Source organism: Sinocyclocheilus rhinocerous, unplaced genomic scaffold, assembly GCF_001515625.1.
Source record: "Sinocyclocheilus rhinocerous isolate Xijiao unplaced genomic scaffold, SAMN03320098_v1.1 scaffold2561, whole genome shotgun sequence".
Taxonomy (NCBI): domain Eukaryota; kingdom Metazoa; phylum Chordata; class Actinopteri; order Cypriniformes; family Cyprinidae; genus Sinocyclocheilus; species Sinocyclocheilus rhinocerous.
The window spans coordinates 369762-382376 of NW_015660886.1; the positions used below are offsets into that span (position 1 = coordinate 369762).

General features: G+C 41.6%; 2 protein-coding genes across 4 annotated transcripts in view; both read left to right on the forward strand.

The window, feature by feature from the left end:
- Positions 1 to 4692, forward strand: part of arfgap3 (ADP-ribosylation factor GTPase activating protein 3) — an 11643-nt gene extending 6951 nt beyond the window's left edge. For both annotated transcript variants that reach the window (XM_016535180.1, XM_016535179.1), the window contains 6 exons: positions 517 to 642; positions 720 to 797; positions 871 to 985; positions 2902 to 2989; positions 3940 to 4073; positions 4157 to 4692. In XM_016535180.1, coding sequence (XP_016390666.1) covers positions 517 to 642; positions 720 to 797; positions 871 to 985; positions 2902 to 2989; positions 3940 to 4073; positions 4157 to 4174 — 559 coding nt within the window. In that variant the 3' untranslated portion in view covers positions 4175 to 4692. The remainder of the gene's footprint in view (positions 1 to 516; positions 643 to 719; positions 798 to 870; positions 986 to 2901; positions 2990 to 3939; positions 4074 to 4156) is intronic.
- A 700-nt stretch (positions 4693 to 5392) lies between these two features.
- On the forward strand, positions 5393 to 11402 carry ikbip (IKBKB interacting protein). 2 transcript variants are annotated; one of them, XM_016535202.1, is made up of 3 exons: positions 5393 to 5728; positions 5808 to 5925; positions 10489 to 11402. In XM_016535202.1, the coding sequence occupies exons 1-3, from the start codon at positions 5559 to 5561 to the stop codon at positions 11164 to 11166; spliced, it is 966 nt and encodes a 321-aa protein (XP_016390688.1). In that variant the 5' UTR covers positions 5393 to 5558; the 3' UTR covers positions 11167 to 11402. The 2 variants fall into 2 exon arrangements, with proteins under 2 accessions (XP_016390688.1, XP_016390689.1); XM_016535203.1 differs by lacking the exon at positions 10489 to 11402 and adding an exon at positions 7779 to 8548.
- Positions 11403 to 12615: the final 1213 nt, after the last annotated feature.

A 12615-nucleotide genomic window follows, 5' to 3' on the forward strand; every position in this document is an offset into this window, starting at 1 on the left:
ATGCCGTGATTATAAATGAGAGTGACTCCTGGTTAACATGTATTAAAAGGGGTCGTGTTTAGTCACTATTTATTTAGTGTGGTATTTTTTGACAATATTCACTCATCGTGACAGTAAAATAGGGCATTCTAAGTCAATATACTGCAGTATTTCCTCTCAATCAGTAAAGAATATGGTTAACACCTGGTCATGCATGAAAAAAAAAATACCGTCATGTACCGTGAAACCGGTATAATTTTGAAAAATACCGTGATATAAATTTTTGGTCATACCGCCCAGCACTAGTATTCGGCGTTCGGCCCAGTGTTTCATTTTGTTGCATCCCTAGTGGGCGGAGTTTAATTTTGACCAACGCGAAGGAAGTGTGGGCGGAGTTTAATTTTGACCAACGTGAAGGAAGTGTGGGCGGAGTTTAATTTTGACCAACGTGAAGGAAGTGTGGGCGGAGTTTAATTTTGACCAACGTGAAGGAAGTGTGACGGGGCTAAGGCGGCTGTCTTGCGCTGTGTTTTCCAGCGGTCTGTCTCACTCGGTGACAGAGGACATGCAGATGATCCAGCAGGAGTCTCCGGCTCTGAGCTCCTCCAGCAGGAGAGCGTATGAGGAGGACGAGGAGCAGGAGGACAGGCGCTTCTCCTCCAGGTGCCGCTTCATTCCTGAGGCTCTGTTTGTGTCTCCTGCTGTGTGTTCATGAGCGTGTCCTGCGTCTCTTCCCACAGGCTCCTGGATGAAGCTGCGGGATCGTCGGATCGGTTCTTCTCGAAGCAGACTGATGTCTACCTGGACCCAGACGACAGGTCAGATGAAGCACTGCACCGCACTGGAAATAAAACTGACATGTACTGCGACTCAGTGTTTCTGTGCTCGCAGGGCCTCCGCGACGAGGAAGGAGCCACAGGCCGTCTCTGACGACGCTCAGAGGAAGTTCGGCGACGCCAGAGCCATTTCATCCGACATGTTCTTCGGGAAGCAGGACAATGCAGAGGTGACACGTCAAACAGACTCCGCTGAGAAACATGAGCTCTGTGGTGTTCAGGGTTGCCGCAGGTCCTTAAAAAGTCTTAAATTTAGTTGTATCAAATTTAAGGCCATAAAAAGTCTTAAATTGCACAAGAAAGTCTTAATTATGATTTCAAGAGGTCTTAAATTTGTGGACAGAAAGACTAGAATTGCGAAATGGCTTAATGTGACGATTAAACTTCAAAAGGCTATGATTTCATTAAATAAATATGAGCGCTGCAAAACACGCAGAGCTGTAAATGTGAACCGGTGGATCGATAAGAAGATAATGCATTATAAAAAGCTAAACAATTAAGAGAGTAAAATATATGTTATATGAGCAATATCACACTCGTAGATGTGAGATATGGCTGTATATCGGCACGGCTGTGACTCGGCCGTAGGTAATCACAGTGTGCTATACAGCCATACCTCATGTCTACGAGTGTGATATTGTGTTTATACAACAGTTTGACGGCACAAGTGTGTAAATACTTTAAAAAATAACAACAGAGTGTATTTAAAATCCCTCTTTTGTGCATAACTACTTCCTTCTGCCAGGAATTGAAATCTAAAGTTGACAGTTTAACAGCTGAGCTCAAGATCCGTTACTAATTCAGAAACGTCACTTTAGAACTAGTAACGAAGGAACCTTGAGTTGCTTCATTGAAAGCTTATTGTATTACTGTAGTAAAAGCAGTGTATTATGTATATGAGAGATTGATTGAGCGAGTGTGATTACCTGCATCTGATACTGCATTCATTCTTCAGCTCGGTCTCATATTCACAATAAAACATTAGTTTGAATGTCCGCTGAGGAAAGCGATATCTTTGTCGTACTATCCTTTCATCTGTTAAGGGTGATTTCCATTGACAGCGCTGCTCTGTGCATTTGTTGGCTGCTTTACAAGCTGTTGTTGAAAGTAAAAATAACTTCCTTGTTCAAAACTAGTTCAAAACACTTTTTAGTCTCTTTCAATTTAAAAGTCTTAAAACTGCTGACTCGTGAAACAGTATCTTGTCGCCATCTAATGGCGGAACAATGTGACTAAAATCACCATCACGAACACACACACACAGTTTACCAATACCAAATACTATTATTTATATAAAATATTATGTATTGAATAATAGTGTTTAATAAACAACAACAACAGCCATCATAAAAGCTGCTAGGCAATTCAGTCAAAAGTACAAAGGCAGCGCTCTGATATACAGCATTGAATTTACATAAACGTGATGAGATTTTGCCAAAACTATCTTCTCTGGAACAAATAATAAATTAATGAGACCAAAGACTGCCCGTTAGATTTACCCAAAACTAATTATATCTCATGTTTTCAAATAGACGTTATCTTTATTAACAAACCGCATATTTGAAGTCCAAACAAGTACATTCTCGCCTAAAAACTCTTAAAACTGCATTCAGTGACATAGAACAGTATTATTTATTAAATTATAGTGGATTTGGGCGTCCACCATGACACTCGCTGTGAGAAATACTGCAAGCGGAGTGATGCATGACTAATACCGCACTCTTATCAGCCAATCAGATTCGAGAACCAGAAGAACTGTTGTATAAACTAATATAACAATTGAGTGATAATAATTGTATAAATTAATATAATAATTTATACTTTTGACTCATCCATTTTCTTAAAAATGGTTTAAAAGCTGTGAAGTTTATCATTTTATAAAACATTTTGTTTTGTGAAAACGTGTATCTGAACTGTAAATCATGCTTTTACAGTCATTTTACAGTTTAATATATTACTATAGACATTGCCCCACCGTGCTCATATGGTATTAATTTTATTTGTGCAGGTCTTAAAAGCGCTTAAATTTGAGCTCAAAAGTCCTGCAGAAACCCCGGTGTTATTGTGACATGTTTTCTGATTGCAGTATGAGGTTCGGGCGCGGCTGGAGAATTTCTCGGGCAGTTCAGCGATCAGCTCAGCCGATCTGTTCGACGAGCAGAAGAAAACAGCAGGTGCGTGATTAATCGTAGAGTAATCCTGATCACGGTTTCTACTGATGTTGTCTGCTGGTTATTTATCTGGAGAACACTGTTTTCATTTGACACTTCCTGAAGCCAGTGTTGGGGGTAACGCATTACAAGTAACGAGAGTTACGTAATCGGATTACTTTTTTCAAGAAACTAGTAAAGTAATGCATTACTTTTAAATTTACAGTAAAATATCTTGGTTACTTTGTTTCCATGTATTGACTGACAGCTCTGGTGTTGCCATGGTGACAGAAATCAGGAGTAAGTGCAGAGTGTTGTGTGTGAACATGATCTTACTGTAGTTCTAGACTAAATATGAACATGTATTCACTCATCTCACCTGCACAAAAACACATTCAGTATTCCTTAAAAAATTAATAAAAACTGAAATGCAATCTCAGAATATGACACACACCTGCAATGATTAAATATGTTAATAACTGAATTTACATTTTCCTTCAGCCCAAAGCTGATTCATTTCACTTTTGTTGTGAAAGGGATTTTACATATGCCAAAAATATAACTTTTTATTTATTAAAAACATACGAGCAAGCCCAGCCCAAATGAGAAAAAGTAACGCAAAAGTAACGTAACGAGGGATGTAACGATTCACTCAACTCCCGATTCGATTCACGATTTTGATTTCACGATTCGATTAATTTGTAAATAACAAAATTAGATTTAAGACAATTATAAATGAAATATGTCCTTGATTTGTTTAGCATCTCAACCGAATCGTCACATATTTTAATCGATTTTCAACCGGCTCGCGGTTAATCGTTACATCCCTAAACGTAACGCATTGCTTTTCATAAAAAGTAACTAAGTAATGCAAGTAGTTACTTTTTTAGGGAGTAACTCGATACTGTAATGCATTACTTTTAAAAGTAGCATTCCCCAGCACTGCATGTAACACACGATGTTGTGTGTCTCAGCGGCGTCCTCCGGCTCCTACAGCCTAAGCAAGGTTCTGCCGGCCGTGCCGGACATGACGCAGTTCAAGAGCGGCGTTCGCTCGGTGGCCGGGAAGCTGTCGGTCATGGCCAGCGGAGTCGTGTCCACCATACAGGTCAGTCCCTGCGCTAACTAACCCATAACTAACCCGTTCATCTGTGTGGATGAGCTCTGGACGCTGTGTTTTCTTCCCTGCAGGATCGCTACAGCACATGAGTCCTGAAGAGTCCGCTTCCTTCGCTCGCCTCTGTGTATATTCATCATTTACTCGAGCAGCATTCGTGGGTTTGACTGGGATGTGTTTGTTTAATGTCGCAGCTTGAGTTTTGACTGAAACGAGTCATCGTTTGATCACTTGGGGACCAAAACTCTTGTTTATTTGAAACGTTTGCACTTTACTTCAGCTGTGTGTCCTACAGGAATATCGTACAGGTGTGTTTGTTTACGATCATGAAGAAAGAGGAGATCTTCACACGCTCGTGTGATGCTGTTCTCATCGAAGAGCTGTATATGATGTGTAATGTAGCATTGCATATGTGATGATGAAGATGAAGATGAGCAGCTTGTTTCGCACACTACAAACGTGCCAGTCGTTCACCTGAAGCCTTATTCATCTCATTGCCTCATCTATGTTTGTTTATGGTATCTGTTTATCTTGCTTTGTCCTTTATGAACATGAGGGGTCATTAAACGCGGTGGGTGATTTGTGGTAAATTGGTTTAACTCAATAAAGATCAGACTTGATAAGAAACTAAGCTGTGTTTTGCTCGCTTAATAGCTATAATCTGTCATAATGCAAAAAAGAGACCATAAGAATTGTTGTAAATTTTAATCCTACATAGATATTCTAATCATATATAAATGAATAATCAGATAAAATTTTAAGAATAAAACTGCTTGATCCCGGTTGCACAGATATGAATAAAACACCCACTTTACAATAGTTTAAAATTATTGTTATTAAATCTAAAATATATATATTATTTTAATATAGAATATTTAATATATATATATAATCTCAACCATTTACGGTTGCTGAAAAAAATATGGGCGCCTTGCGCTGAGCGCCAGATGTTTCCCGCTCTTCCTCATTCAAATCTCAGAGTGCTGTTTGACTTATTACCGATATTGGTGTACCAGAAACTATAATCGTTTAAATGTTTTACTTCTAATCATTAATTCCTGATACACATATGTAAATAATCTCCAGAAAATTATTATTTTTTAATCCCCATCTAAAAACCACACGCAGCTGTGATTGGTCAGTTCTGACCAGCGCTGAGGAAAGTAACGGGTATCACGTGACAACGCTGCCTATGTGCCGTTTCAGCAAAAATAATTTGTAGCGAAACAGTTACACTCATTAGCTTTAATAGACACTGAAATACGCATAAACGGTAGAGAGTTAAAACAGCGTAATTATTATTTGGAATCGCCTAAGCCCCGCCCACTCCGTTACGTCAGTCCGCGCCTCTGCTCTGATTGGCTTTCGGCGGAACGGCTGCGTGGCGGTGTCAGCCTCTGACGAGAGAAAAGCTCCTCAAGCTTTGCTCAGAGTTATTATTCTCTAGACTCGCATCTGCGCGGAGCAGTTTCAGTCATGCAGGTCAGCGGCGTGAAGCAGCGACAGAAGAGTGTACACAAGCAGCAGAGCGGAGAGAAGCGCCGGACCGAGGAAGAGGAAGAGGAGAAGAGAGCCTCTCGCTTCAGTCCTGATGGGAAGCTCTGCGTCGCTCTGATGTGTCTCTCGGTCTCGGTCTTCATCACATGGTGAGTGTCAGACGCGCTCAAACTCCACAGCAAACCCGCACTCTGAGCTTTAAAGTCTGCTCTCGGCTGTCCTCCGCAGGCTGCACGTTCAGCAGGACGCGAAGCTCGCAGGAATCACCGAGAAATACGAGCGTTTGTGTGAGAAGAGCCGCGGCGTCCTGGAGCTGGAAGAAAAAATGGCTGAAATCTCTCAAAAGGTTTGTAAATCACTCAAATCAGGCCCGTTCACACCAAGCACGATAACTATAGAGATAACGATAAAGGTATCGTTCTAAAAATTGTTCTCAATATTAAAGAACGGCAGAGTCCACACCACAGCTGTAACGATAAAGACAGAGAAACGATATCGTTTGAATCTCTTTCAGAGCGATTTTCCCCAGCTGATGAACGATACATTGACAGCCAATCAGAATCCATCCTGCTGTCACGAGCTGGAGAATTTAAAGCGGCAGACGCGCATGCGCTGAGAATAAACAGACGATATCGCTAATATCGTTACCGTTATCGTTCTTGGTGTGAACGAGGCTTAATAGCTGTATTTGCACCCTTACGCAAATTAACCATGGTTTTATTGTAGTAAAAGCATAGTAACCATGTTTTGTTTTTTTGGCGTATTGATTAGCATTTGTATGACCATAGTTTCACAACAAATGCCATGGTTATAGTATGGTTAGTGCAGCAAAACCATGGTTAATTTCTGGTTACCATTGTTTAACTATAGTCACTGTGTTTTTCTCGTTTTCAGTTTATATTTTCACAAACTTTTACATTATTTTCTAGAAAAAACAACAACATTCGAAAGAATAAAAAAATGACAAGTAATGAAATTAAGTAAAAAGTGTTAAAATACATCTCAGTGCCTTGAATACAAAGCATTTTCTACCACGCTGAAATACATATATATTTATATATATCTTTATTACAGTCTTCAGACACTTTAAACCACTTTTGACTGTAAGCCCCACAAAAATAAAACCACTTTTTATTGAGAAATTGACGTTCATCATAAGCAACGTGTATTTGAGTCTTGTTCAATCAACCATCCACCAATCGACGGATCAAAATCATGCCCACCCTCTTTTTTTACATTTAATACGCATTTCACGCAGATACGTCACGATACGATAGTAAAGTAATTTCTGTTCCGCTTAATAACTTCAGACCAAAAATCAATGAGCGTCATGTTTGATTCATTCTAATGTAGTTTGAGAGAATGATTATGAAGTCCTCGAGCAGAAACACGTCCATCTTCACTAGAAATAGATAAAAACAGTCGTGCTGCACAATATTTTTGTGTCAAAAGCCACTCAAAAAACCCCGCTTTCTCACCCGAATTAAAGGGGATTTAGTCTGAATAAAATGCTAGTAGCAGGATTGTAAAATGAATAGATGTGATTATGATCATTTGATAAAATGAAGAGAGAGCACAGTACGTTTGAGATCATTTTACTTTGTTGAGTGTTTCCTATCCCGTCACGGAGACCGCTGAACGCGCCTCTTTAAATGGTCTCGTGCTGCTCGTTATTGTATTTTAAAACACTATTGCAGTGTTTTCAACAGACATTATGGCATTTAAAATAAAATTATCCCAAACGTAACTGTGGCTGCGCTGCTTGAAACACCTCAGAATTACATTTTAGTCTGGGACTAGGCTTAAGCCTTGTCTGTGAAACCGGGGATAATGTATTATAACTGTGGTTACAATTATTCATGAGCTCATACAATGCATTATAAGGTGCATTACAAGGCATAATTCATGCAATAAAACTACTTTTATAACGCATTATTTAAAGTGTTACAGAGAAAGTGTTATCTTTACATTACAAAATTCTAATTATCTCAAACTTTAGAAAATCTAAATCGTAAAATAAAATGGAAAAGAATTCATGATAACCGGATGTTATTTACTGAACGAGATCAGCGTAGTGTGCTAATGCTTGAAAGTTGATGGCTGCATGCTGTTTTCATGCAGCAGTAGTGCACTAGTACTGAAGTGTGAACGCAGGCAGATCAGATCAGTCTCAGCTGATGTGGTGTGTTGTGAATGCAGCTGCAGGCCTCTTCTGCGCTGAAACACGCCGTCAGCTCCACACTCAACACCTCGGCCGCGCTGCAGGCGGAGCAGCAGGCGTCGTCACTCCTCCTTCACGCACTAGAGGAGCGTGTGCGCGGCGCAACGGAGGCGCGGGGGAGAGCTGTGAGCGAGGAGCTGGAGGAGCTGAAGAGGCGCTCGCGAGCCGCACACTCACACGTGACGGAGCAGGTGAACGCGGCCGAGGCGCTCCTGCGTGAGCTGAGCGAGCGGCTGCAGGAGGTGCAGGACGGGACGGGGAGGAACGCGCGGGCGCTGGAGCGCAGCGAGGAGGAGGACGCGGGACGCGTGAGCGATCAGCTGCACTGGAGCGAGCGCAGAGTCTCACGGCTCCAGGAGCAGCTGCAGCGTCTGGAGGAGCAGCGGCTCGAGCTCCGGCAGCGGCTGGACACCCGCGCTCCTCAGCACACGCACCTCCCCGCCGCAGAGGAGGCCGTGCGCTCCATGCTCAGGGTGCGCGCGCAGCTCAGCGCCACCTACAGGAGGCTGGAGGAGCTGCGGCTGCAGGTGCGGAGCGCCGAGGAGCGGCTGAGGAGGACACCACACCACAGCTGAACTCTGATCTGACCGAGGCCAGACGCACCACACTCATGTGTCCCATCTACTGTACTTTTGACAAGCTCCATTACTTGAGTGAAAGTACAGATACTGCTGGCCAAATATTACTCCGTGACAAGTGTAAGTTGTAAAGACAGATTTTTACTTAAGTAAAAGTACAGAAGTACTTGCTTTTAAAAGTATGTGAATACTACATTTCCTTTTTTATGTCAACGCAGTATTTTTTGTTATTTATTATTAACTTTACAACAGCAGCACTGCTTTAACAAAACCGCGAGACGCCTGACCAGACGCACAGCTGGACTACTGTATGTACAGTGGCATCTCAGAGGAGTATTGCAGGCGATGGCATTTTAGCCATAATGTTGATTGTTTATCATTTCTGCTTGTCCTTATTTTTCTTAAAAACAAAGCTGAAATCTGGGTTACAGCATCTAAACAGGATGTAAACAATGTACATGTTAAAAGTTTTAGTGTGGAAAAACACTTACTAAACATTTCAGAGTGAAGTTATATCCAGTTTTACCACAGGCAGTGACAACATGGTGCCCGAAACCCATATTGCCCAAATGATGAGAACACCTTTACAGCTCAATAATACATATTTAAACAGAAGAATTGTTTTTAAACACGCATGATTTCACTGTGAAAACACTACCTCTACCTTTACTTGAAAATGGCTATAAAAATCAGAGCAACTTTTTTTTACAATCTGTAAATGAAGAATGGGTATAGGTGGTTTAATCAACTGAACTTCACTTTTCTGCTTGTAAATCCTTCAAAAACCCTGTTTGCTGGCTGAATGTAAATGTTGAGATCAGTCACAATTGTTTTGTTTTTTGTCTTTTTTAAGAGATCAGTCACTTTTTTGTGTGTGTTAATCAACATTGTGACAAATTGTATTGAACCTAGGGGGGTGTGATATATTTCGTCTGCGATTTAATATCTTAATTGTTGTTTTAACGATAAACAAGAAGTTAATTAAGAGACTTATGTTTTAGACACCATATTGCCTGTTTTTGCTCTATTTCACAAAACAAACAAAAAATCCAAAGTAACAGCCACAGCACTGTTATCGTTATCGATAAAATCCCAGAAAATATTGAAATATAATTTTTGTCGATATCGCACACCCCTAATTGAACCTGGAATAGTTCTTAAAGTCTCAGATTTGTTTTAATACATTTTGTACGCCACATAATTGAGTGTAAATGTATGTAAAGCACAAAATGCATCGGTGTACGTTTCACTCAGATGTCACATAATTTTGTGTGTATGTTGGATGTGCAGGTGTCACTGAGAGTTACATCAGAATGAACTCAAATATTTAATAAAGCAAAATATTTACATGTGACTGATTTATTTATCTGTGCACATTATTTCAAAGGGGGGAAACGAGCTTTTCTTCAAAAGGTTTTGTTTTTTTTGGGTGATGTCAATTAGGCGTGATCCACACACAAGTCTGGCTCCATTCTGCTATAATCATACACTTTTCATGATCTCTTTAATACTTGATGGATAAAATCATCCATTGAAATGTTTGTCTGAAATACATCAGATTATCAAAGTTAAACCGATTGTGAGCTCTATTTCATGCTGCGTAATTAAGACCTGCACTGTACGTCATGTAAACAGACTGTCAGAATAATCTGTCAGGATTGTCAGTTTTATTGATAAGTTCATATACCTCAGCCTGCCAGCAGGGTTCATCAGACACGTCGGTTTCAGATTCAGTCCTTCATCTTTATTTGAATATGGCAACATGACACCTCATTCTGCAATATTTCTATGATTAAATGACTGACAGAGACCCGTCCTCTCTCAGCCAATCGTAGCTAGTAAGCTTGCCAACATCAACCCTAGCAGTGAGCTCAACCCCACCCTTTTCTCCTTAGTAAAAGTAGTTTTGTGAACAGGTTTGAAGAGGAAACTCTTATGTGACCCCAGGACCTGATATTGAAGGAGGCGATCTCATGTCATTTTGATAAGTCTGATAACATTTCAGTTAATGATTTGTGAGCTGCTCTCACTGTATGTTATTGCATACTCCTCCTAGAATCTTTATCAGACCTGTGTGTGACTGACGCCTCTGGTGTGCTCTCTTGTGTAGTGTGCGCTGTTGTCTGCTCCGGCCGTCTCTCACACAGAGGCTCTGGAGGCGGAGGTGGCTAGGCTGCAGGAGCGCTTCTCCAGTCTCGCGGGTCAGAGGCAGCAGCTGCAGCTGAACCTGAGCGCTCTGGCTCGGGCCGTGGAGAGCGTGGAGCAGCAGGCCTCCAGCGAGGTGACCTCCAGACTGGCCTCCATCCGTACGGACGTGCGGCGCATGGCTGGGCTGGAGGGCGAGGTGGAGCTGCTGCTCACCCAAACGCAGGCCCTGGAGGAGAAGGTGGCCCAGACGGAGAAGCTGATGGTCAGGCGCATCGGCGATCTGCTGGCTGGCAGCATCGACCGCGTCTCCGCTCTGAGGAGCTCAGCAGAGAAGAGCAGCCAGCGGCTGGATCAGATCAGTGTGCTCGTTCACCAGCTCTCGGCGTCTCACCGTGAACTGTCCGAGCGCATCCTGGCACTGGAGAGCGGACAGGCCAAGCTGCTGAAGACCGCCAGCTTCGCCAGCGACCTCAAGCCCAAGGTCTTCTCCATCAGGCAGGACTTCGCCGTCATCCAGCCCAAACTAGATGACCTGACGCTGAGGATCGGCCTGCTGGCTGAAGACCTGATGAGCCGAGAGGAGCAGCGGAGTCAGAGAGAGGAGACGACACGTGACACGCTCGACCAGCTGACGCCCTGAAAGAGGAGGACGCTCAGTACATCAAGTAGTCCAGTCGTGCTTTGAACTGGAGACTAGTGCTGGAGCACACTGACGTCTAGTCACAGAGCAACTGTAAGCATTCAAGAGCTCCTAGTGAAATCTGCTGACTGCAGCAACACTGAAATGAACATCACCATGAGATCTGCCGTGACACTGACTGCCAGACTCATATGTGACCCTGGAGCACAAAAGCAGTCTTAGGTCGCTGGGGTATATTTGTAGCAATAGCCAACAATACATTGTATGGGTCAAAATTATCCATTTTTCTTTTATGCCAAAAATCATTAGGATATTAAGTAAAGATCATGTTCCATGAAGATATTTAGTAAATCTCCTACCGTAAATATATCAAAACTTAATTTTTGATTAGTAATATGCATTGCTAAGAACTTCATTTGGACAACTTTAAAGATGATTTTCTCAATATTTAGATTTTTTTGCACCCTCAGATTCCAGATATTCAAATAGTTGTATCTCAGCCAAATATTGTCCTATCCTAACAAACCATACATCAATGGAAAGCTTATTTATTCAAACTGACACTTATGGCTGGTTTTGTGCTCCAGGGTCACATTTATGGTGGTGTTGACGTGGTTCTGCAAGGTACATCAAAGAATAACCATCTACAAAGCATGGTACACTATACCAGTCAAACGTTTGATGCTAAGAATTCAGCTTTGAAATCACAGGAATAAATTACATTTTAAAATATATTCAAATAGAAATCTTTAAATAGTAAATTTTTTTGGGATCAAATAAATGCAGACTTTGTGAGCAGAAGAGAATTCCTTAAAAAAAAAAAAAAAACATTAAACATGTTACTGTTCAAAAATGTTTGACTGGTAGTTAACCTCTTTGTATTGGTGATACTGACTTTAAGAGCCGCATCTGACCAGGTTGAGTCTCAAGCTCAAGCCAGAACCTGTATTCAAGCGATATTGACTAGTGAATTCACGTAATGAGACGGTTAAGAAGAGGACGTGGAGGGATCTGTGGAGGAGTGCTGAACAAACCTGTAACGGCTTAATCTTTAACACACAGTGACCCCAAAAATCACCCATCAAAACCAGTGTCCTCTGTGCTCAGATGATGACCTGAGCTTTAAGCAGCTGGTGTCTCGCTGATCTTTCATGATGAAGTCCGTTCACGTCCTGCAGAAAAACCACCTGTGCAGTTCATTACATTCACATCTGAACATGTTCAATAAGGTTTGACGAGCAGAAAGTGTCCAAGACTTACATTTACATTTAGTCATTTAGCTGATGCTTTTATCCAAAGCCTCTTACAAATGAGGACAATGAAAGCAATCAAAATCAACATAAGAGCAATGATACGCAAGTGCTATAACAACTCTCAGTTAGCCTAACACAGTACTACACGTAGCAAGGTTACTTCTGTCTTTATTCTGAATATATCGATGGCTTCATA